Below are 22335 nucleotides of genomic sequence, written 5' to 3'. Positions count from 1 at the left end.
CAGAAATGGAAAAATGTCAAAAATGGAAATAAAAAATTTAATAAGAGAAGGTTGCATCCCCCACAGAGAGAGCCTGGCATTTCTGTTTGTTTATGTCTTTTAAGGTAGTATTTTTCAAATGAATGAGAGCAATAGTCATAGATACATGATGAGATGAATATGATGAAAGCAACCTGTAGCTTTTCACAATTATATAATATTTTATTGATGTACAAGGTCACAGAATCATTTCCATTTTGTAATATTCTTAACTCTAAAGTTCAGTTGGGATAAATCCATATTAAATCTTTTTTAAGACATCTAGTAGGGGCTGGTGCCATAACGTAGCTGGTTAAGCCCCCGCTTATGGTGGCAGCATTCCATATGGGATCCAGTTCAAGTCCTGGCTGTTCCACTTCTGATCCACCTCCCTGCCAATGTGGAAAGCAGCAGAACATGCCACCCTCATGGGAGACCTGGCAGAAGCTCCAGGCTCCTGACTTGGACCTGCCCTGATCTGGATATTGCAAAAGTTTGGGGAGTTAACCAGGGGATGGAAGAGCTCTCTCTCTCTCTGTCTTCCTTCTCTGTCTCTCTATAAATCTGTGTTTCAGATAAAAAAAATAAATAAATGTAAATCTTAGAGGGGGAAAAAAAAAACAAGAACAGAATCGCAGATCCAGCGGTGCGTGTGAGGGTGGAGGCTGAGTAGCAGGTGTTGGTAGTGGAGGTAGTGCCGGGGCTCCTGCGGGCCGGCTGCAGCCCTGCTCCTGCAGTGGAACTGGGTGAGCTCTTTAGTGTGGCCTGCCTGCCAGAGCGGGGTGACCAAGGCCAGGCTAAAGAGCTCACCCAGAGCGAGGTGCGCTGCCGGCTGTGTGCCAAGGCCCTGGGGAGGACTTCTCAGGCTCTCATCGGCCTCCGGAGACCAAGGGGCAGTGAGCAGACTGGCCGGGGATTGTTGTCACTGATCATTTTTAATTCTAAAGAGGAATTGAGAAAATGGCATTGTTAACTAAACAGGAGATTAATTGTGGTTTTCGTGTGCATTTTGATAACATCTCTGCTCTAAGAATGAATTTTCAGAGAATATTTTTTAAATTGAATGTCTGGAATTTGTTACTCAATGCTCTAAATTAATTTTTGATCAAACAGCTGTCCAGAGCATTCTTCCCTCCCTAGAGCCAGTTTGGTCCTCACTGTGCAGAAACCTGACTCTCACACTGGAAGTCACCTCCTGCCGATGGGGGAAGACTTCAGCCTGTGTCATGGAAAGCAAGTGCTTCAGCAGAGTTTTTCTTTGTGTTTTTGAGGGTATCTACAAGTCTGTGTGGTGGATCGCAGTGTAAAGTGTATTTGTGGTGGCCAAAGCATAAATCTCTTCCTGTGTCAGTGGCCCCTTTGTGGAGCTTTAACTTTTTTTTTTCCCTTTGAAAGGCAGAGTTGGGGGGGGGGGGCACTGCAGAGAAATTTTTCCATGTGCTGATTCATTCTGCAATGGCCAGAGCTGGGCTGGCCCAAAGCTGGGAGTCATGAGCTTCTTCTGGGTCTGCTACATGGGTGCAGGGTTCCAAACACATGAGCCTTCCTCTTCTGCTTTCCTAGGCATATCAGCAGGGAGTTGGATTGGAAATGGAATAGCCAGGACTCAAACTGACACCCATATGGGATGCTAGTGCTGCAGGTAAAGGGTTAGCCCACTACACTGTGGCACCGGCCTCAGTTTGACCCTCTTAAAGCAGGGCATGTAACTTTTATGCACCTGTCACTGTCTGCCTTATCAGAGCTATACCGTGAGTACTAAAGGAGAAAGGAGGGAACGTATCAAAGGATGAGCTGCTGCAAGTCTGTCACCGAATGGCAAAGAGGTAGAAACCCCGAAGCCAGAGCATGAGTTCTTGTATTTCTACCGTGTCCGGGTTCTTTGCCATATTTTGTTTTTTTACATTTTGTTGTGTCAAGTCAAAGAGATGACTTACTCATTTCAGGCCTTCTTGGTAGAGTGAAAGAGAGGAGAAGCCTACTGTCTTGTAAGGTTGCTCAGTTAGCCAGGACCAAAGGGGCAGTGCTGGGAGATGAGGGAGGAACGGGCGTGTGGAAGAGGGTGTGACAGGGACCCAGTTCTCAAGGCGCATGCCCGTCAGCTGGCGGGACAGAGTGGCCCCAGGACTGAAGGAGGTGAATTTCAGAGTCACTGTGCTGCCTTCTTTTAAGCCACACTGTTAGTTATTTGTTTTGAAATTGCGAACGACAGTTAAAGGAAGGCTGGAGATTTCTGTGTGCCCCAGGGAGGAAACCGTGCCCTTTACGCTGCACTGCTGTTGTGACGCCACATCTTGGGTGGTCACAGAGGACCTTTTGCTGGTCATTTAAGAGTGCTGGAGAGGTGGTTAATTGTCCCAAATAGAAACGCAGTGATAGTCAGGTATCCTCCAAATTGCTGGATGACAGGGAAGCATGCATTATTTGAATATATAATAGCATCAAATTTAAATATGTAAAATGTTTAAGCTGTTTGTAAGTCTGATTCATTAAATACCTATTATTTAACTGTTTTTCATAACACTAGGCAATTTGGCAATAACAGCTGACACAAGGAAAACTGCCTTAACCCCTTTGCCTTGTTTTGTTTTGTTTTTGTTTTGCTCAGACTTCTTCAAAGGGAAAAGGTGGGGCCTTGGGCCTGGAGTGGCAGTTACTGTGCTTGACCCATATTCTCAGGCAGGAGTTCCTTCTGTGGCACTGGGGTTGCCCAGGGGGTGAGGGCAGAATGGTAATTCCCGCAGAGCCTGTGAGCCGGATACAGTAGTGAGAACTGAGCATCAGACCCGAGTGCAGGCACAGGGCAAGTCTGTGCAGCGCGGCCTCCGGAGGGCTGGCCCGCGGCAGTTAAATGGGGCTGCAGAGTGTGCCCGCCCTGCCTAAGCCAGGCCAGCAGGCACTGGGCACCACAGGGGAGCCTTTACAGCCCCCACAGGTGGGGGTATTCAAGATCATGGCCTGCTCATTCTTTTAGGAAACATCCTGAGTTTGAAATGTAAGAAATTTCAAAAAATTTTGTGCTTGATGAGGAGGTGTGACATCAGAATATTAGGTCCAGTTGTTGAATCATGCTTTTACTTTCTTAAACCCTGAAAGACTTTGAAGCTTTTCTTTTATATTATGTATTCCACAGATGTAATACCCTTTTTCCCATTGGAAATTCCTTTAGATTACAGTAACCACTTGCTTTTTCCTTGTTAATATCATGACTCACCATGTTAACAGTTACAGGTAGTCCCAGTACAGGGCCAGTACTTGGTGTGAAAGATTAGTGCCTGCCCACCAAGTTTATGCAACCATATTAAAATGTGTTCGAGTTAAACCCATGTTACTGTTTATAGTAATGAAGAGTCCAGGTTGAGCATCCCCAATCTGAAAATCATAAACCCAACACTCAGATTCTGAAATCCAAAACACCTCTGGTTCCAGTGTTTCAGGTAAGAGATGCTGAAATGTAATAGATCCCTCTAAGTCAAAGAAAAATGACATTGCATCTTTTATGCTAGCAGAAGGTTGTAGTTTTCGTAGTTATTTTTCAGCTCTGAACTCCAGCCCAAGCTTTGTCCTCCTGGCAGGTGTCCCTCCTGCACCCCGCCCCTCTTCTGTCCAGCCCCTCCTCTCCTGTGTGTCTTCTTAGATTCAGGGCAAGGGCCTCCCTCCCTGCTGCCTGCTAACACTGCCTGTCCTGTGACCTGTGAATAATCCCTCCAGAGGACAGAAACTGCACCCCAGGGTCCCGTTTGTCTTAGCGGCCTGCTGGGCTGAGCATGTCTCTGCCAGTGTTAACAACTTCCTGGGGGCTGCCTGAGTAAGGAGGGGTTCATCCCTACTGTAAGCGCCTGGCAAAGGGCACATGACACTCGCCCCCAGCATCCCGCAGCCTTTTGCAGTCCACTGCCAGGTTCTGGCTGTCCCTGTGCTTGGTACTCAGCCAGCAGGCCAGCACAGGGAAAGCCCCTGTGCCTACGGTGATGAGTAAAAACCATTAACTGGGGTGGAACTGGGGCAGTCTTCAACTACATGCCTTTGTTTATAAAAGAAGAAAACAGGTGCAAAACCACGACCAACTGACAGTAGAAACAGGATGACTGACTGCAGTAGAGGGGAGACTAAAAGTTATGCGCTGGGGCCAGTGTTGTGGCATAACATGTAAAGCCACCACCTGTGCTGCCAACATCCTGTGTGAGCACTGGTTCGCATCTCTGCGGCTCCCTTTCCAATCCACCTCCCTGCTAGGGCCTGGGAAAGCAGCAGGAGACGGCACAAGTGGTGGGCCCTGCCACTGTGTGCGAGACCCGGATGAAACGCCTGTCTCCTCGTTTCTTGCTCCCACAGTCCTGACTTCTGTGGCCACTTGAGGAGTGAACCATGAATGGAAGGCTCCTGTCTTTTCCTCTCTCTAACCTGTGACTCTCTGTAACGTTTGTCAAGGGTGTGGTCTGCAACACATGACCTAGTAATTTACATTATATTCTTATTTATGATGGATCTTAATTATTGAAAGTCAAGAAGGCAATAAGGGTTTGTATATTTGGAGTAAGAATTGTGACATGTATACGGACTATATTCCTAATGAATAAAACACGTGCTTTTATTTAAAGGTGTGCAAGTGTATTTGCTGGGGCAATTTAGACAGCAGAAGGTCCTGCCCAGCCAGGGAGTTGGCAGGGCTTTCTTGGGAGGCCTCTCCCCTTGGCATCTGGGTGCTACCTTCTCATATTGGCACATCACCTTTCCTCTGGGTCTGTCCAAATTTCCTCTCTTGACTTTCGACTGTGGTCCTATTGTGATAGGGTCGCCTAATGACCCCATTTTAACTTGAGTTGTCTTTAAAGATACTATATTCAAATGCAGTCATATTCTCTGCTTCTTTGACTGTAAGTACAGCTTATGAAGTTGATGGAGGACACAGTGCAGCCTGTCGCTGGTTTTAGCTAGTCTGTGGAGAGAGGGCAGTTTATTGCCTGCAGCCTTACAGTGTAGTGATGTGGACATGTGTGTTAGACACACGCCTCTCCTCTGATAGTGTTTGGTGGCCTGGATGTGGCTGCTTCCCCAAGGCATCAAAACACTCCACCTTCCTGTGAAATAAGTCCTGAGTTTAACAGATAAGAACGTGCAGTGTTACAGGAAAGAAAGGGCATGGCAAGAACGCTGAGAGGGGAAGACAGGGAAAGGTGGTTCCCGTGGACCTGCGGTTGTGTTGAAGTGAACCATCAGTTCATATGGTTTTAGTTTGCAAAGTGTGTGGATTCCTAACCTTCCCATTAATGAAATGTGCTGGTAAACAGGAAACAGCAAAGTGCTAAGCGGGAGAGCTAGAGGTAACAGGTTTTAGCTGAAAGGTTTTTATGAAACAAGTTTAAAGTTTGAGGATGTCCCCAGATAAGCCCCATCAGCTGTGGCACAGCTGTGGCCAAGAGCAGCTTGTGTTTGGAGTAATTGACTATGGGCAGTAAACCAGAGACTGAAAGAAGTGCAGACTTGCACTTTGAAAAAGAATTTTCATTGAAGCATAGTTGAAAAAGGAAGATAGAACTGCCATTTTTTTAAAAATTTCCAGTGACAAGTTAGAATTTCCTGGAAAATTCAGAATTTTTCTGCTCGAAATTTTGTACTTAATTTTTGAGACTATTTCCCTTGTTCCTCTCGCCTCCCGCACGCAGCTCATGGTGTTTGGCATCTTCCTGTGCCTGGACGCCTTCCTGTACGTGCTCACGCTGCTGCCGCTGCGCGTCTGCCTGGCGCTCTTCCGGCTCTTCGCCCTGCCTTGCTACGGCCTCAGGTACGTGGGAGACCTGCATGGTGTGGAAGGCGGAGTCTACTCATTCTTTCTATTATTTGTGTCCTACAGATTAAAGATAGTATATAGTTTTATTCACTCTTTGGCCCACAGTACAGACGTTCTGTTTCTCTTTTCAATGAATGTTATATATTTATATAACATTTTTTATGGGTTCTTTTTTTTTCTAGAATGGTTTAGAGCGGGAGCTTTGCTTCAGCATGACAACAGTGCAGCAAGCTGTCACAGAGCAGCCAGGGTTGGGGCTCACAGACTTATCTCAGAATCCTTGGGCCCCCCAGCAGTCATCTGCAAGTGGGCGGGGCTGTAAGCTGAGGTGTGCTGTGGTAGTGCCAGCGTCACTCCCAGCACCCTGACTGCAGGGCCTCCTGTCCTGCTCCTTTTGAGACTCACCGGCTCAGGGGCTGTGGAACCTTTCTAACCCTCTGATGGGGGACAGCACCAGGCTCAGACAGCCTGGCCAGTACTGGGGAGTCCACATCTGGTTCCCCATCAGCAGAAAGGGGATGTTGCAAAGTTTTTTATCACAAACACCAGGTTGGGGTGGGGTATGGAAAGTGACTCAGCACAGGACCTCTTTCTTGGTCCATCGTGACACAAAGTAGTTCCTTGCTTGCTCTGCTAGGCTAGGATGAGCAAGGTGAAAATGCCAGGGGGATTTCAAGGGCACAGCAGTGTTTCTCTGTGCACTGTTACCTGTCACAACGTTAACTAGTTATAAATGTTCCAAAGACATTTCTAAGTGCAACAAAGCCCTTCTAAATACATTTAATTCTGAAAAAGTTAAAACTTGCTTAAGAAGAACAATAATTCACAAAATTTATTTTCACTATAGTGAATATTCCATGAAATGTAATTAGTAAGATCATTTAGTCATTGAAATTGAGTTAGAAAATCTTTGATCTGTATTTTCTAAAGACAAAGTCATGAGATACTTTCTTCTAAAATAGTGAATGAGTATGTACTTAATTTTTTTAAATCATTTTTCTCAAAGATTTATTTATTTTTATTGCAAATTTAGATATACTGAGAGGAGGAGAGACAGAGAGGAAGATCTTCCATCCAATGATTCACTCCCCAAGTGGCCACAACAGCAGGAGCTGAGCCGATTTGAAGCCAGGATCCAGGAACTTTTCCAGGTCTCCCACTCAGGTGCAGGGTCCCAAGGCTTTGGGCCGTCCTTGACTGCTTTTCCAGGCCACAAGCAGGGAGCTGGATGGGAAGCAGGGCTGCTGGGATTAGAACTGATGCCCATATGGGATCCCAGCACATTCAAGATGAGGACTTTAGCCGCTAAGCCACCACGCCGGGCTCTGAGTATGTACTTAATACTTAGGAACCCATGGGTGCCAAAACGAGCCTAAGTTTAGTTAAGGAAGAATTTCTTCCAGTATATAGTAGAATAATATAATGATCATAATGATTATGTCGTAAAAAGGATATTCTTTGCAAGAGTGCATGAGGTAGTGATAATTTATATCCTATAACTAAATTCACATTTTAGACTAAGAGTGATTATGTTACAGATTGTATTAATTACAAATTATAATCAGCAGGAATGAACAGTTTAGGAATCTTACATTGGCAGTAAGATGTTTCAGGTCTGTCTTTATTCCTTTAAGATTTAGAAGGTCTCATGCATACTGGCAGCGTCTCCACCCAGTGCTCTGCTTTCCTTGGAAGCTCAGTAAAGCCTGGCCGTTCGAGTTACCTTCTCACAAGTCCAGAGTCCAACCTAGTGAAGCAGTACTGGATATAAATCTTCATGTGTGGCTGCATAAAGAAAATGAATATGTGGGAGGAAGCTACCTGTTGTAACATAGCTGATACAGATTAAGGATTGTCACATCTGCGTTGAAATCTAGACTGCTCTTTGGCTGTTTTTGATCAGCAGGATTGGGCGGGGGGTTGTCGTCCATCCACTTCTGTGCACATGGTTTTTAGATGCCATCCCATTCAGTGGGACTGTCGGCATGAAGAGAGGACACAGCCCAGGGAGTGTCTTCCCTCTGGGCCAATTCCTTCTTGGCTGTTTAGCGCATGGATGACACCGCCTAGTGGCCGACCCGTGGTGAGATGGTAGTGTACCTGAAGGTCTTTGCTCAGGCTCGTTGGAACACCTGTGATGCTGTGCATGTGTGGCAGTCCTGTGACGTGGGCAGGCAGGGCACCTAAACAGGGCAGGAATGGCTTTCCGTGTGTGTTCTGGGAAGTGAGGAGTTGGAAGGACCGTCTTCAGCCCTGCCCTTTGCTGCACTCTGAGTGCCTGGTGGTTCCTAGACCAGCGTTTTACAAGCATTTCAAGATTTTTTAGCACAAAATAATGATTTCTTTTGTATTGATTTAAGATACCTTTCAATTTAAACTAATTTGAATAGTATTTAGAATGAAATGTTTTGTTTCCCAGGTTGTATGGCTAAGCAGACACCAGAGGACAGTCTTACTACATTTAAGACACCACTATTTGTATAACTTGGATTCCTGAGAAGTTAGGTTCATACTGTCACTGATAAATATTTATATGCTACATGAAGCATGAAATACAGTTAAGATTGCACAGCAGGACTCCGGCAGTGTTGGCTGTGCTGTGGGAGGGTCGGCCAGGTTCCACAGGAAGTAAAGCAATGCCTTGTCATCCTCACGGCTCAGGTGAGCAACTGGTGCACAGCGTAACGTGGGTCTCCATTTTCTTTTTTTTTTTTTAATTTTTTTTAAGATTTATTTATTTATTGGAAAGTCAGATATACAGAGAGGAGAGACAGAGAGAAAGATCTTCCGTCCAATGATTCACTCCCCAAGTGAGCACAATAGCCGATGCTATGCTGATCCGAAGCCAGAAGCCACGAACTTCCTCCAAGTCTCCCACATGGGTGCAGGGTCCCAAAGCTTTGGGCCGTCCTTGACTGTGACTGCCTTCCCAGGCCACAAGCAGGGAGCTGGAAGGGAAGTGGAGCTGCTGGAATTAGAACCGGTGCCCGTATGGGATCCCGGTGTGTTCAAGGTGAGGACTTTAGCCTCTAGGCCATGCCGCCGGGCCCCTCCATTTTTATTTTCTTTTATGAGTTTTGAAAGCAGTATCTCTTGACATTAGTGTTAAAGGCACCAAACTTGAAATAATATAAAAATTATGTTAGACCTGTTGTTGAATCTAGAACCTGTTAGGTGTTTTAGAAAGATAAACATACATTTTATCTTTACTAAATGTTTATTGAGAAATAGCAAATTCTTCATTGATAGCTCTGCTCCCAGGACTGTTTGCTTAAAGCTGATCCAGTATTCCTGCCTGCAGATTCCATCTTGTTCCTCCTCCTTCAGCCAGCAGGAGGTGCTCTTCCCTCCGGTGTGACCTGTTGTTTTCAAATGGATAACAAACATTAAGAAGACCAGAAAATTGTTTTTAGCTGATATGTCGTATTCTGTCAGTCTTCATTTCATAAAAAAATCTTGCTGTCTCCCTCATCTCTTAGATTTTTGAAATTATTCCCAGAAAGGGAAGGGAAGGGATTTGTCCAGCCAGTCAAGATGCTGCCTGCCCCTGTCAGCTGTCTGGTGTGGGCACCCTCTGGTCTGCGTTGCAGCAGCACAGTGTGAGGGAGTGTAGCTGGGTTGTAGGCTCGCCTCTCGGCCTCCAGCGTGTTGTCTGCTCTGGCGTTTGTGAGAGGGCTGGGAAACCGTGGTGGCTCTGGATGTTCTGCTTTAGGCTTTAGTCTTTGAGCCTGCTTCCAGAGCTGCTGCAGACTTACCATAGCTTTGGGCTTTCTCCAGGGGCCAGGACCTGGGTGATTGTGCAGCCTCCCCACTGGTGCTCGGCCAGTGGAGTGTCCTGCCGGCCTCTGCTCCTGCTAGGATGCGGTTGGACTGACCTTAGGTCTGAAGTGGTGTTTGCAGGGGCACAGCTTGCTCAGCAGTGTGCCTTAGTGTTTCTGATGGATTTACCCTCTTGACACACCTGTCCCCAGATGTTCTGAGAGACGTCTAGATTCTGTAAAGTCAGATTCGTTACGTATTTCCTTTTCTTCCCCCAGACAGGATAGTGTCATTTTAGAAAAATATTTGAGAAATTTCCAAAATTAGGATAACCTTTTTCAGCTTGGGAATTAAGTTGTGACTCATTGTAGGAGATATCTGTGTATCTTGGAAAAATGGTAGGATTTTGCTTTGTAGAAAATTATACTACTCAATATTCAAATGAGATATCAAATACTGTTTTTCCATATTTGCTCAGAGAAAAAATAAAGCATCACCAACTATGTGAGTCTTTTCATTTACCTGTAATTTTTGTGAATCTTCCTTCCTGCTTAAAATTGTGACTGTAGGTTCTCAGTCACATTTTAAAAAAATTGAAAGGTGGTAGTAGAGAAAAATGATGCAGTCTGGTGCCGGACACTGTTAGTCGCTGTGGAGAAGACCTCGCTGAAGCAGCCTGGGCAGTATGAATGAGTTGGATCGGTGTAAGTCATAAATGTGGAAGGATCCTGCTTTTGCTATTAGATGAGTAAAGTCATGCGAGTCGGTCCAGTTGGCCCAGCTTCCCAGCTGGAAGCGTAATTTTTAGCCTAGCCACAGCCTTCCACACCTCCTCCTTGCCTGAAGAGGCCAAGGTGTCTCCTTTCTTTGAGCTTACTCAGTAGGTGAGCTCTCAGCTCAGGGGAACCAAGTTTCAAATGTTTTAGGATTTTGTAACCTTTTGGATTGCCTCCCAGTGTCTTGCCTCTTCTGAGACAGTTCTGCCAGCATATATTTCAGTGTTGTACTTTTTCCCCCTTGTTAGCGAAAGCTGAGCCTTGCTTTTGGCCTAAGTGATTAATGCCACCACTATAGCCCGTGTAAGGAGAGCTGTCAGCATTTCTCTCCAGGGAAACATGGAAGCCTGCTAGTTCCTCTTCCCGGGGCTGATCCGTGGGGCTTATTTGTCGAGACCAATAGATGTTATTTTAGAAACTCCTTGTACCATCAGGAATTGTCGCCCCATTTCCTCACCATGGCGCTCTAAGCAGCGTGGCGTCATTACAACCTTCTCTCTTTCTTTCTCTTTCGTAAATCAGACCGAAGGGAGGAGCACTTTCACTTCCTTTATAGAATGGAATGTGGTGGCACAGGGACTCCTTGTGGTGAGTAAACCCTGATTTTTCCTTCTCTACTCTTGGCCAAATTGACAACACGAGCAAGTACTAGATATGATGCAAAGGTAACAGCATAGGCAGTTATGCGCACTTGGGGATGGAAACGCAGTGGAGAAAATGTAGCTCCTTCTCCGTTTTCTTAGCAGTGCCTTTACTTGACCTTAAGGCCTTGTCCACGTTTTTTGTGTGTGAAGGGTTGGACCATGGTGTCACCTAACGTGAAAGTCACCCCTGCAGTGACCAGTCCTTCATCTTTAAATGTGTTGTTGTAGGCCTACATCTGAACTACCTCCTCAACACTGCAGCAGTTGGCTGAGCTTGGATTTTCCCTTATGAACAGTTTTTGTTTTGTATTATTCCAAACACTAAAAATGGCTTTATAGAGCACGTTGTTTATTTTTGTAGTGTAGTTTGAAATTATTTAAAGTGGAAAGTGTTATGGTTTTTCTACTAACTGTCAGACTTAAGATTAAGGAAATCATTGATCCCTCCACTTTGTTCCGATTTAGTTTATAAGAGATTTTGCTGGGCCATGCAAAAGCCAGGAGCCAATAACTCAAACCTTTTCGCCCAGGTGGGTTCCAGGGACCCAAGTACTTGAGCCAGCACCTACTGCCTCCCAGCGTGCACTTCACCTGGATGCTGGAAGCAAGCGCAGTAGCCCCGGTGAAACTGAGGCACTCCGAAAGAGATGCAGTTATCCCAGTAGCGCCAGACACCCACCCTGGGAATAGTTCACATTGTAAAAAGTTCAGTGATTGTGTTTCTTTTCCTTGGATTACACCACAGTTACTGCACGTGTAGAGAGAGAGAGAGAGAGAGAGAGAGAGAGAGATCCAGTCCGTGATTTTTGCAGTGAGATAACTCTGTCCCCTGGCATGTGGCAGCACGGGTTTGAAGTCATTACACGGGGCCTCTTCCATTCCTCTTGCTCATTTCTGTTGCTGCTGCTTTCTTCTTTTTTTTTTTTTTAGATTTATTTTTATTATTTTTTTATTGGAAAGGCAGATATACAGAGAGGAGAGACAGAGAGGAAGATCTTCCGTCAACGGGCTGATACTATGCCGATCCGAAGCCAGGAGCCTCTTCCGGGTCTCCCACGCGGGTGCAGGTTCCCAAAGCTTTGGGCCGTCCTCGACTGCTTTCCCAGGCCACAGGCAGGGAGCTGGAAGGGAAGCGGGGCTGCCGGGATAGAACTTGCGTCCATATGGGATCCTGGGCATGCAAGGCGAGGACCTTTAACCACTTGCGCCACCGCGCCGGGCCCAGCTGCTGCTTTCTTCTTGCTCTTCCTGCCTGGTCCCAGTTTTTGCTTTAATAGTATTATCTTCTGCTAAAGAGGAGGAGGAACATACCTTCTCGGGATCACCCTTCTCTACTTTCCTGTGAAACCCATGAGCCCTTCCAAGCAACTGGAGACATGTCGGCTGGTAAATGTGTGTGATCTGTGTTAAACAATGGGTAGAATACAATGGAAGCACTTATAAGAATGAAAGATTTAGAAAGATGTAGAATTTGACTTCTGTGAGGATGGTTTAACCTGAAAGCTTTTAATTCTGTTGACTGTCTTACTTGAAAAATGTTCAAACTCTGTTGGATCTCTTATCTCATATTTCAGTTCTGTGATGGCACACAGCTGCAACAGTGTGCCTCCCTTGTTTATATGCGTACATGAGGGATTGGCAGCATTTATAGGATGAATTGCCAGTGACTGACACTTCATAGCCATTTACAACACAGAGCTCAGCTTGGGAATACTGTTCAAAAGCCAATTAGGGCTTGATTGGCAGGACCATGGATAAGCTTCTTAAATAATTTGAAATGCTTGTCAGATTGCCATCTAAAAATATCTTAGCAGAGGAAAGAACAAATACTGTGATTGACTCAAGTTGTTTTAACCAAGTAGACCAAATTATAAGTTACATCTGTCTTAGACTTTATATAATATGTACAGATGTCTTATAAGAGGACACCTAGGAAACCACATTTTATTATAACCATGCATTTCTAATAGCAGGGATGCTTATTGAAAGCAAGATCCTTTCATTCCTTATTTTAGGAACAGCCCTTGATTTGTTGTAGGCATGCGGTCAGCTTTGTCGCAGCAGCACTGTTTAGAGTCATGCTGTAGAGATGTCTGCAGTGGGTATTGCACCAAACGGACTGGCCGGCGCCTAGAGAGACCTGGATTTTGTGAGTGCTATTTGGAAAGAAAAGAATCAAGTAAAAGATAATCTTGTTTTGTAGCACAAAAGTTTTCCAAATAGTAAATTAAATGCTAAGTACTAAGTTGTTGACTCTATGTGTTTGGAGATTTTTGATTTTTTCAAAAAAAATTTAGCATTTATTGGAAAGGCAGAAAATCAAAGAGAAAGACCCCAATAACCTGTGCACCGGTATGGATTTGGGAATGGTGTCAAATACCCCCAGCAGCTGGGGCTGGACCAGGTCAAAGCCGCGAGCCAGTTCCTCACTTCAGGTCTCTCTTGGGTGGCCAGGATGATTAGACTGTCACCTGCTTCCTCCTAGGGTGTGCGCTGTTGGCAGGAAGCTTGAAAGGAGAGCAGAGGCAGGCCTCAGGCTGTGTAATATGGGATGTGGGTCCGTCAGTAGCATCCTAACCACTATACCGAGCGCTTGACTCCATTTGGAAGGTTTTAAGTTTAGAATGTGCATGGCTGTAATGGTGTGGTCCTCTGGAGTTAGACTTGCAGGGTCAGCTTCCTGCTTGCCAGCCAGTGACAGATGCTCCGCGCAGCCGCACGCACACGTGACTACGCCCTGCCACACACATGGAACTGAGGCGGTGATGGGATCTTCCTCAGAGGTTTGTTCTGAGTGGAAAATTAGTAATTAGGCGTGCCTAATGAGTGCGTACAACAGTACATTCCACAAAGTAATTGAATTTTAATATAAGGAATTTCTGCAGTTTTGTTTTGTTGCAATTCTAGCTAAGGTAAAACTGGATTCGTCATTGCCTCTTCTTCTAAGAAAGAGATTTATTTATTTATTTGAAAGGGGTAAGGGAAGAGAGAGAAATTTGTCTTCCGTCAGGTGGTTCACTTCCCAGCTGGCCTCTACAGCTGGTACTGGTCCATGCTGATGCCAGGAGCCAACAGCTTCATCCAGGTCTTGCACACAGGTAGCAGGGGCTCAGACACTTGGGCCGTCTTCTGCAGCTTCTTCAGGTTACATTAGCAGGGAGTGGGACTGGAAGTGGAGCTGTGGGGATTCGAAACAGGTGGGACGGTAGCATTACAGTCTGTGACTGTATCTGCTATACCACAGCACCAGCTGTAAATCATTAACCCTTAATTTTTCTGTTTTAACCTACCTGGTTCAAAAAGTGTGATATTATATCACTTTAATAGACATTTCCAATATTTGGTAGCTCTAGTTTCTAATTATGTCTGACTAACTGCGGTGTTCCTTCTATATACAACAGTACTGCGTTATTCCTTTGTTGCAAGCATGTTTATAAAGAATGCAGTTGGACAGTAGCCAGTAAGTCCTTTATCCAAGCTTTTCATTAATATAAAGAGAACAAATTTGATTCAATTCCTTTATTCTTTTTTTAAATTGTTTTTAAACGATTTATTTATTTATTGGAAAGTCAGACATACAGAGAGGAGGAGAGACAGAGAGGAAGATCTTCCGTCCGATGATTCACTCCCCAAGTGAGCGCAATGGCCCATGCTATGCCGATCCGAAGCCAGAAGCCAGGAGCTTCTTCCGGGTCTCCCACGCGGGTGCAGGGTCCCAAAGCTTTGGGCCATCCTCGACTGCTTTCCCAGGCCACAGGCAGGGAGCTGGAAGGGAAGTGGAGCTGCCGGGATTAGAACCGGCGCCCACATGGGATCCTGGTGCGTTCAAGGTGAGGACTTTATCCGCTAGGCCACGCCGCCGGGCCCTAATTCCTTTATTCTTAATTAAAATTAACTTTGCCTTTGATTACTTAACTAGATGCCATTATAATACCAAAGGCCTTATGTATAGTTTTCTACTATAACTAGCTGTCAAAATCATTTTGTTTTATTTATTTATTTATTTATTTATTTATTTATTTTTATTGCAAAGTCAGATATACAGAGAGGAGAAAGGACCAGAGACGAAGATCCTGTGTCTGATGATTCACTCCCCAAGCGGCCGCAATGGCCAGAGCTGAGCCCATCCAAAGCCAGGAACCAGGAGCCTCCTCCGGGTCTCCCACACGAGTGTAGGGTCCCAAAGCTTTGAGCCATTCTCAACTGCTTTCTCAGGCCAGAACCATGGAGCTGGATGGGAAGCTAAGGCACCTAAATTAGAACTGGGGGCCATATGGGATCCCAGCATAAGCAAGGCAAGGACTTAAGCTACTGAGCTATTGTGCTGGGCCCAGTGTTTTGTCATTAATAAAAGTTAATTAGTACTACCCTAGTTATTGTTTTCATAGAACACAACCTTCAGTTCAATACGGGCACAAAGGCCCGTGCCGAGGGCTGGGTGATCTTCAGCACAGCCTGCGCTGTGCCGTGCTTGCAAGGGGCAGGTATTTGACCTCCTTGCTGAACACCCATTGTTTCTTCCCCACCATCCCAACAGAGATGTCTGCATACAGGCCAGGAGCATTCAGAGTGGCTGCTCTTCAGAGTGTTCGAATTAGGAATGTGTGTACGTGAACAAGACCGAGTGATTGACGACTGAAGTAAGGGACAGATGTCACCCGGACAGTGGCCGTGGTGGAGATCTGTGAGCTGAGCTGGGGTGTGGCAGATGGACAGTGCTCTGGGTACCACAGGGAGAGAACCAAGTCCGTGCAGGAGGAAGGAACAGCGCTGGAGGAAAGGAAGTCATGGGACAGAGAAGTCACAACAGGAGCAAGCCGGTTTGTCCTTGTACTCTTACCCAAAATCCTAGCTTAAACCGCTAAGAATAATTTCAATCTGCTTTCCTTTCTTTCTTTTTCTTTTTTTAAAAAGATTTATTTTCCCTGGAAAGGCAGATTTACAGAGAGAGGAAAAGAAACAGACAGAGAGAGATATCTTCCATTAGCTGGTTCACTCACAAAGTAGGCACAATGGAACTGAGCCAATCCAAAGGCAGGAGCCAGGAGCCAGGAGCCTCCTCTGGGTCTCCCAGGTGGGTGCAGGGTCCTCGACTGCTTTCCCAGAACATAAGCAGGGCGCTGGATAGAAGTGGAGCAGCTGACACATGAACTAACACCTATATGATCCCAGCATGTGCCAGGAGAGGATTTAGCCTGGGCAGTTGCACCGGGTTCTCAGTTTTTTTGTTGGTGTGTGTGTGTGTGTGTGTGTGTGTGTGCCCATCTCAATACATGAAAGCTGGCTTAGGCCACTTCTGACCTGTCTCTAGTTGGATTCCTTGGGTCAGCCCTGTATCTCGTCATCTTCTTCCAGCCTGTCCTGGGTACCATCTAGAGGATTCGCCCTCGACACTTTTGCAGTGTTGTCTCGTGCTCTGTCCATAAACAGATCAGTCAGATCCACGGCTAAGTCAGGGTTGCATTTTAGGAAACAAACATGAGGTCCTGTTACAGCAGCTCAAAGAATGGGCTTTGGCCATCTCATAAGGTAGTGCTTCAGATGGCATTTTGCAAGATTTATGTATCCCTTGTTGAACTCTGGAAGGATCTTTGGCAGAAAAGAGCCGCTCATCAGCACGGGCACAGGCAAGAGCTCCGGAGCTTGGGTAGGTGGGGAACAGAGAAGGGGAGCAGGGTGCCCAGGGCCATGGAGCCCCTGAGCTCACCTGAGGTTGTTGCTCAGGCGAGTCCACAGGGTGGCCGTGAAGACGCTCTGCGCCTCCTGCACAGTCATTGCATCGCTCAGAGAAGCTGCCGGGACAGGAAACGAAGCAGTTCTCTGTTAAGGAATTACTTCAGTCTTTTCCAGCCTCACCATCATGCACAAGTGATCAAAATCATAAATGTATTTACTTTTTGCTGTTTCTTTTCACAGTTTAGGTTTAACCTGTTATACTCTCAGCCCTGATGTAAAACATAAAAGACCATTCCACTCTTACTAATTATCAAAAAACCTGAATTCATGTCACAGAGGACTAAGTTTTATAATGTAAAAATGATTCTACAAATCAGAACTAGATATGAGGGCAGCATTCACAGGAAATACAAATAACTCTCAAATATGCAGCTGGCCTCCTGACAGTGCTCCAGGTACAGGTGTAAAAAGCTTAGCATTTCTGTCTGAGTGGCAGGCAGCTGTAACCCTGCAGCTCCAGCTGTCGGAATTCACCCCAGATACCCACTCAGGTAGGAAGGTGGCATGTGCGTTGCACCCCGGCTGTCTGCACAGCAAAGTACTGCACTGCCATAGTGTGAGCGCCTTATAAATCAGTATGCAGAAAGTGCTTTAAGCTTTTATGTGAAGGTGCAGAACCATGTGCCTGGAAGGCAACCAGTGTGTAAGAAGGGCCTCATGATGAGGTTCCAGCTCATGCCATAAGCCCAGAACGCTCTTCCATAGAGCTTGTTTGGTCAAGACACCTGCACTGGGCCTTCACCTGCACTGGGCCTTATTTAAGATTGCCAGGGTTTTTTGTTTTGTTTTTAAGATTTATTCACTTATGCATTTATTTATTTGGAAAAGTTACAGAGAGAGAAAGAGAAGCAGAGAGAGATCTTCTATCTGCTGATTCGCTTCCCAAATGGTTATAACCGGAGCTGGGCCAACGCAAACCCAGGAGCTTCATCCAGGTCTCCTGTATGAGCGTAGGGGGCCAAGCACTTGGACCATCTTCCATTGTGTTCCCAGGCACATTAGCAATGAGCTGAATTGCAAGTTGAATAGCCAGGAATTGAACCGGTGCCCATAGGGATGCCAGTGATGCAAGCAGAGCTTTAGCCTGCAGAACCAGCCCTGAGATTGCCAACTTCTGTGGGCTACACAGTGGTTTAAGCCTTGGCTTTCAGTACTAGCATCCCATATGATCCCAAGTTTCGGTTCCAGTTATTTCACTTCCAATCCAGCTTCATGTTATAGCACCTGGCAAGGCAGCAGCAAGTGGCCTAAATATTGGGTCCCCAGCACCCACTAGGAGCCCTGGGGTGGAGCATCTGGCTTCTAGCTTGAGCCAGTCCTAGACCTGCTTGCTGCAGCCAGCTGGGGAGTGAAGCAGCACGTGGAAGATCTCCCTCCCTCCCTTTGTTGTTCGGCTTTTCAAATAAATCTTTTCTTAAGTTGCTGACTTCCAGTGGTAATTCTGATTTGATGTCTTTATTGTATTTGGGCAGAATGTTTCACAATCAGTGTAACTTTCCTTGTCAGTTTGGAGTTTTTTTTAAATTTTTAAATGAATAATCTTAAAAGTCTGTAATCAAGTCATGATTTATCTGTTTATTTGAAAGACAGAGGGAGAGACCGACCGAGATCACCCAGCTGCGATCAAGGGCTGGATCAAGCCAAAGCCCAAAGCAAGGACCCTGGGGTGTCTCGTGGGTAGCAGAGACCCCGCCGCTTGATCCATTTCCTGTTTCCTTGCACACTGCACATTAGCAGGAAGTTGGAATGGGGGCAGAGCTACACTTGAAACCAGACACGCAATATAGGGTACAGGTCTCACCCACGTTTTTTGAAAGAGCAACCTCATTCTCGTTGTTACCTTTGTGTGCCAATATATGTCGAGTAATGATGATTTATTTTTGAGATCCTGTCATGTGAAACTTACCTTTTTATCGCTTCTTGTATATTTTAGGGACAGACGTTTGCTTCAGCCAGCCCAGGTCTGTGACGTTTTGAAGGGTGTTATTCTGGTGATCTGCTATGTCATGATGCACTATGTTGACTACTCCATGATGTACCACCTGATTCGGGGCCAGTCTGTCATCAAGCTCTACATCATCTACAACATGCTGGAGGTAAGGACGTGCACCCGCACCCCACGTGCCAAGGCTCGCAGCGTCAGCTCTTCAACAGGGACGCCACCTGCAGGCAGGAAAGTTGGTCTACTGACAAATGACCGGACCGCCATCACTTGAGGCTACTGTTAGAATGTAGATTCTGATATAATGGGTTAGGGGTGGAGCTGTTACTCAGGTACCCGATCAAAGGACACACTTGGAACTACATGTACTCACAGCCCGGTGGCTCCTCAAGAATTCAGAAACGGTGACTGCTGGCCTGACGGCTTGGCTTTAAACTGTCAAGTTCTTGGAAAACGGTTGCCCATAAATTTGTTGAACCCATGTGTGCTTTTCTTGCAAGAGCTTTAAAAATTATAAAATAAATGTTATATGTTTGCTATAATAGATGTACATTTTAAATTGCCTTGAAATTTTTGCAGAGTTTTCCAATTTAAGTACTGAGTTTTAATACAGTGTATTTCACTTAAAAGCAATCAGCATGTGAAAGTCTACATTTACACAAAGTAAATTGAACAATTATATAGTCAACAATTATATATTCTCTTTACCAAAAAGGGCCTTGCTTGATAGGCAGAGTCTTTTTTATTGTTAGTAACATTGTATTATGTGAAACAGTTTTATAGGTACTGGGATTCCCCCCACCCGTCCCACAACCCTCCATCCATGGTGGATTCCTCCACCTTGCTGCATAACCACAGTTCAAGTTCAGTTGAGATTCCTTTGTTGCAAGCATATACCCAGCATAGAGTCCAGCATCCTATTGTCCAGACAAGCCCAGTGGCCACTTGGGGTGACCCTCCCTGGTCTGAGGGCAGAGCTAGCAGAGTAAAGTCCCGGTCAGTTAAAAGCCCCAACAAAACATCAGCAACAATATACAGTGTCATGGAATTAATTGACATAGTATTGAGTAGACAATATGTTAGAAATAATGCAAGTTCAATTTTTCAAAGCACATGGGTTGAGACAGTATCAATGACAGGTTCAAAAACAGACAGACAAACAAAAAGAAAAATTATAGAGGTTAGATTAAAGCAAACATGTGGTATCTAACCTTTTGGGATAGGCAGAGTCTTAATCACTTTAATGGTAAACAACTCCGAGTTATTTATAAATTATGAAATCCAGGTTACATTTCCCTGTACTTCTTTCTAGGGACACATGCAAGCTGAATCTGCCTTTTGACTTAATGTAGAGAGTTCCTAGTGAGTGGGCAGGTGGGTCGCCGTGGGGCTGCAGGCGGCTGTGGTGATATGCTGCTGTGGGAGAGAAGGCCTTTCAGTCTGAGAAGCTGTTGTGGTTGTGCCTAAAACCAACACCAGGAGGCGCTAGAACCACACCCCAGCTTCCCTGGGGAGCCTGGCTGCGTCTGCCAGGGGTTAATGTGGATGAAGCTCACCGAGTGGGGCAGCCTGCTGAGCTCCCCCTTCCCACGGAGAGCCGTCCCCCTTTCCTCCCGTACTGGAGCGGCTGGCCTGCTAGCACCCTGCCAGACTCCTTCAGCTGCCTTTCTCTTTTAGGGCACCAGGGCGTCTCCTGCCCTCAGACTTCATGTGTGTGCCTCCTGACTTGCAAAGCCCTCACTGAAAACAGACCACGGAAAAGAGTCTAAAAACTGCTGATTAAAATAACTGAAATACTGCTTCACTTTGTAGACTGATTGATGGTGTGGCATAAGCCTAGTAGACAAAAATCTGCTCTAGCCCGGAAACAAACTTCCTCTGATCCAGTCCTGGCATCCTCCTCTAGTCCGTTATGGCCTGGTTATTCTGAACATGAGTGCTGGTTGCCCAGTGTCTATCCCTCAGTTTCTCATCGGAAGGTGGAAGGAGCTACGAGGAAGAAATGAGACAGTGTGTAGAAGGGTTGTTGATGCAGGTGGGTGGGTAAGTGGAGAGGGCCCCCAGGTGCTAGCTGCCATTCAGCATGCGTTTCATCGGCGCTTCCTGTCTGGTCCCTGAAGATGCAGAGGGAGACCAATGGTATGTGTTCTTTGCAGATGAGACAACAAACAAGAGATGGTAGGAAATTATACTCTGGTGAGAAAGAAGAGGGTGAGGTGGCGGACCCTGGGCCCACAGGGTTAGGGTGGTGTGGGGGATGGCAGACCCTGGGCCCGCAGGGTTAGGGTGGTGTGGGGGATGGCAGACCCTGGGCCCGCAGGGTTAGGGTGGTGAGGTGGCAGTGGACCCTGGGCCCGCAGGATTAGTGTGGTGTGGGGGATGGCAGAGCCTGGGCCCGCAGGGTTAGGGTGGTGAGGTGGCAGTGGACCCTGGGCCCGCAGGATTAGTGTGGTGTGGGGGATGGCAGAGCCTGGGCCCGCAGGGTTAGGGTGGTGTGGGGGATGGCAGAGCCTGGGCCCGCAGGGTTAGGGTGGTGTGGGGGAATCATGCGTGCAGTGTTCCACATCCAGCGACTGCTAAAGGACAGGCACCGTCTGTGTCTCTTTCTCACATCCTGTTTTAGTTGTTTACTGATTGTGTTTTTAAGGAGTCCGCCTGCTTGGTGTACTCCATAGGGAAACCATTTGTGGAATTCAGCAGCTGTTACATATGGCAGGGTTTAGGAAGTTGTGCCACATGATTTATCTGTCCTGAAGAACTAGGCTTGAGTCCTAAGCCTCAGCAGTAGTTGAAACCACGGCAACCACCATATTCTTTGCCTACCCCTTTTGTGTGTCCCGTATGTAAGACATTCTTTGTCACAAACATAGCTGATTAGGCAAAGTCTGGCTTAAATTCTGCAGTGCTTGACCTCTGTGTGCCGGAGAAGAAAGCGCTGGGAGTGGTAAGTGCCCCAGGTCCCTGCTCTTTTCCAGGTAGAGACTGTTGGGTTGCATTTGGAGTCTCGGTTACGTATGGAAGAGGACTGAGAAGCACTTCCCGATCCTGTCTTGCAGGTGGCTGATCGTCTGTTCTCATCGTTTGGACAAGACATATTAGATGCTCTCTATTGGACGGCAACAGAGCCGAAAGAAAGAAAAAGAGCCCACATCGGGGTGATTCCTCACTTCTTCATGGCCGTTCTCTACGTCTGTATCCTTTCAGATTTACTGGAAATTCCACGACTAGGGGTGTGGTCCTCATGGCATTTAGTCAGCCGTTTCACTGGTTTCAAGATAATTTGCTTAGATGTGTTTCCTAAAGATGAATGTGGGATGTCTGCATTCTTTTGAGAAATTGATTCTAACCATAATTATAAGTTGAAAACTTTGTGTGTGCACAGCCCTTTGAACTGTTAGAAAGTATTCTAGTCTCTGTGATTATATGGAAGGACTTGAGCAGTTGTCATTTATAGGTCTGTATAACTTATAGATCCAGATAGTAGCATAGCTCTACAAAACACTTTTATATTTATATCAGATTTTTTTTCTTGACACTAATTCTATGAATTGTTTGTTATAATCTTGAACTTAAAATGTATAGAATTCATCTTGAAATAAGATGTGAATTTGGTTAGGGGAACTTGGCCAGATGGCTGGGTGGGAGAGGGTGGGAGCTGTGTGTGTGTGT

The 22335-nt window shown here is 46.0% G+C and overlaps 1 protein-coding gene across 2 annotated transcripts in view; it reads left to right on the top strand.

The window, feature by feature from the left end:
• Nucleotides 1–22335, top strand: part of TAPT1 (transmembrane anterior posterior transformation 1) — a 62283-nt gene that overhangs the window by 19416 nt on the left and 20532 nt on the right. For both annotated transcript variants that reach the window (XM_040965743.1, XM_040965744.1), the window contains 3 exons: nucleotides 5685–5803; nucleotides 18658–18820; nucleotides 21723–21858. In XM_040965743.1, the coding sequence (XP_040821677.1) occupies nucleotides 5685–5803; nucleotides 18658–18820; nucleotides 21723–21858 (418 nt within the window). The remainder of the gene's footprint in view (nucleotides 1–5684; nucleotides 5804–18657; nucleotides 18821–21722; nucleotides 21859–22335) is intronic.

This window comes from Ochotona curzoniae, unplaced genomic scaffold, assembly GCF_017591425.1.
Source record: "Ochotona curzoniae isolate NIBS_2020 unplaced genomic scaffold, NIBS_Ocur_1.0 scaffold_4505, whole genome shotgun sequence".
In the NCBI taxonomy this organism is placed as follows: Eukaryota; Metazoa; Chordata; class Mammalia; order Lagomorpha; family Ochotonidae; genus Ochotona; species Ochotona curzoniae.
The sequence above is the reverse complement of the archived record's forward strand: the minus strand, read 5'-3'. Positions and strand labels throughout refer to the sequence as shown.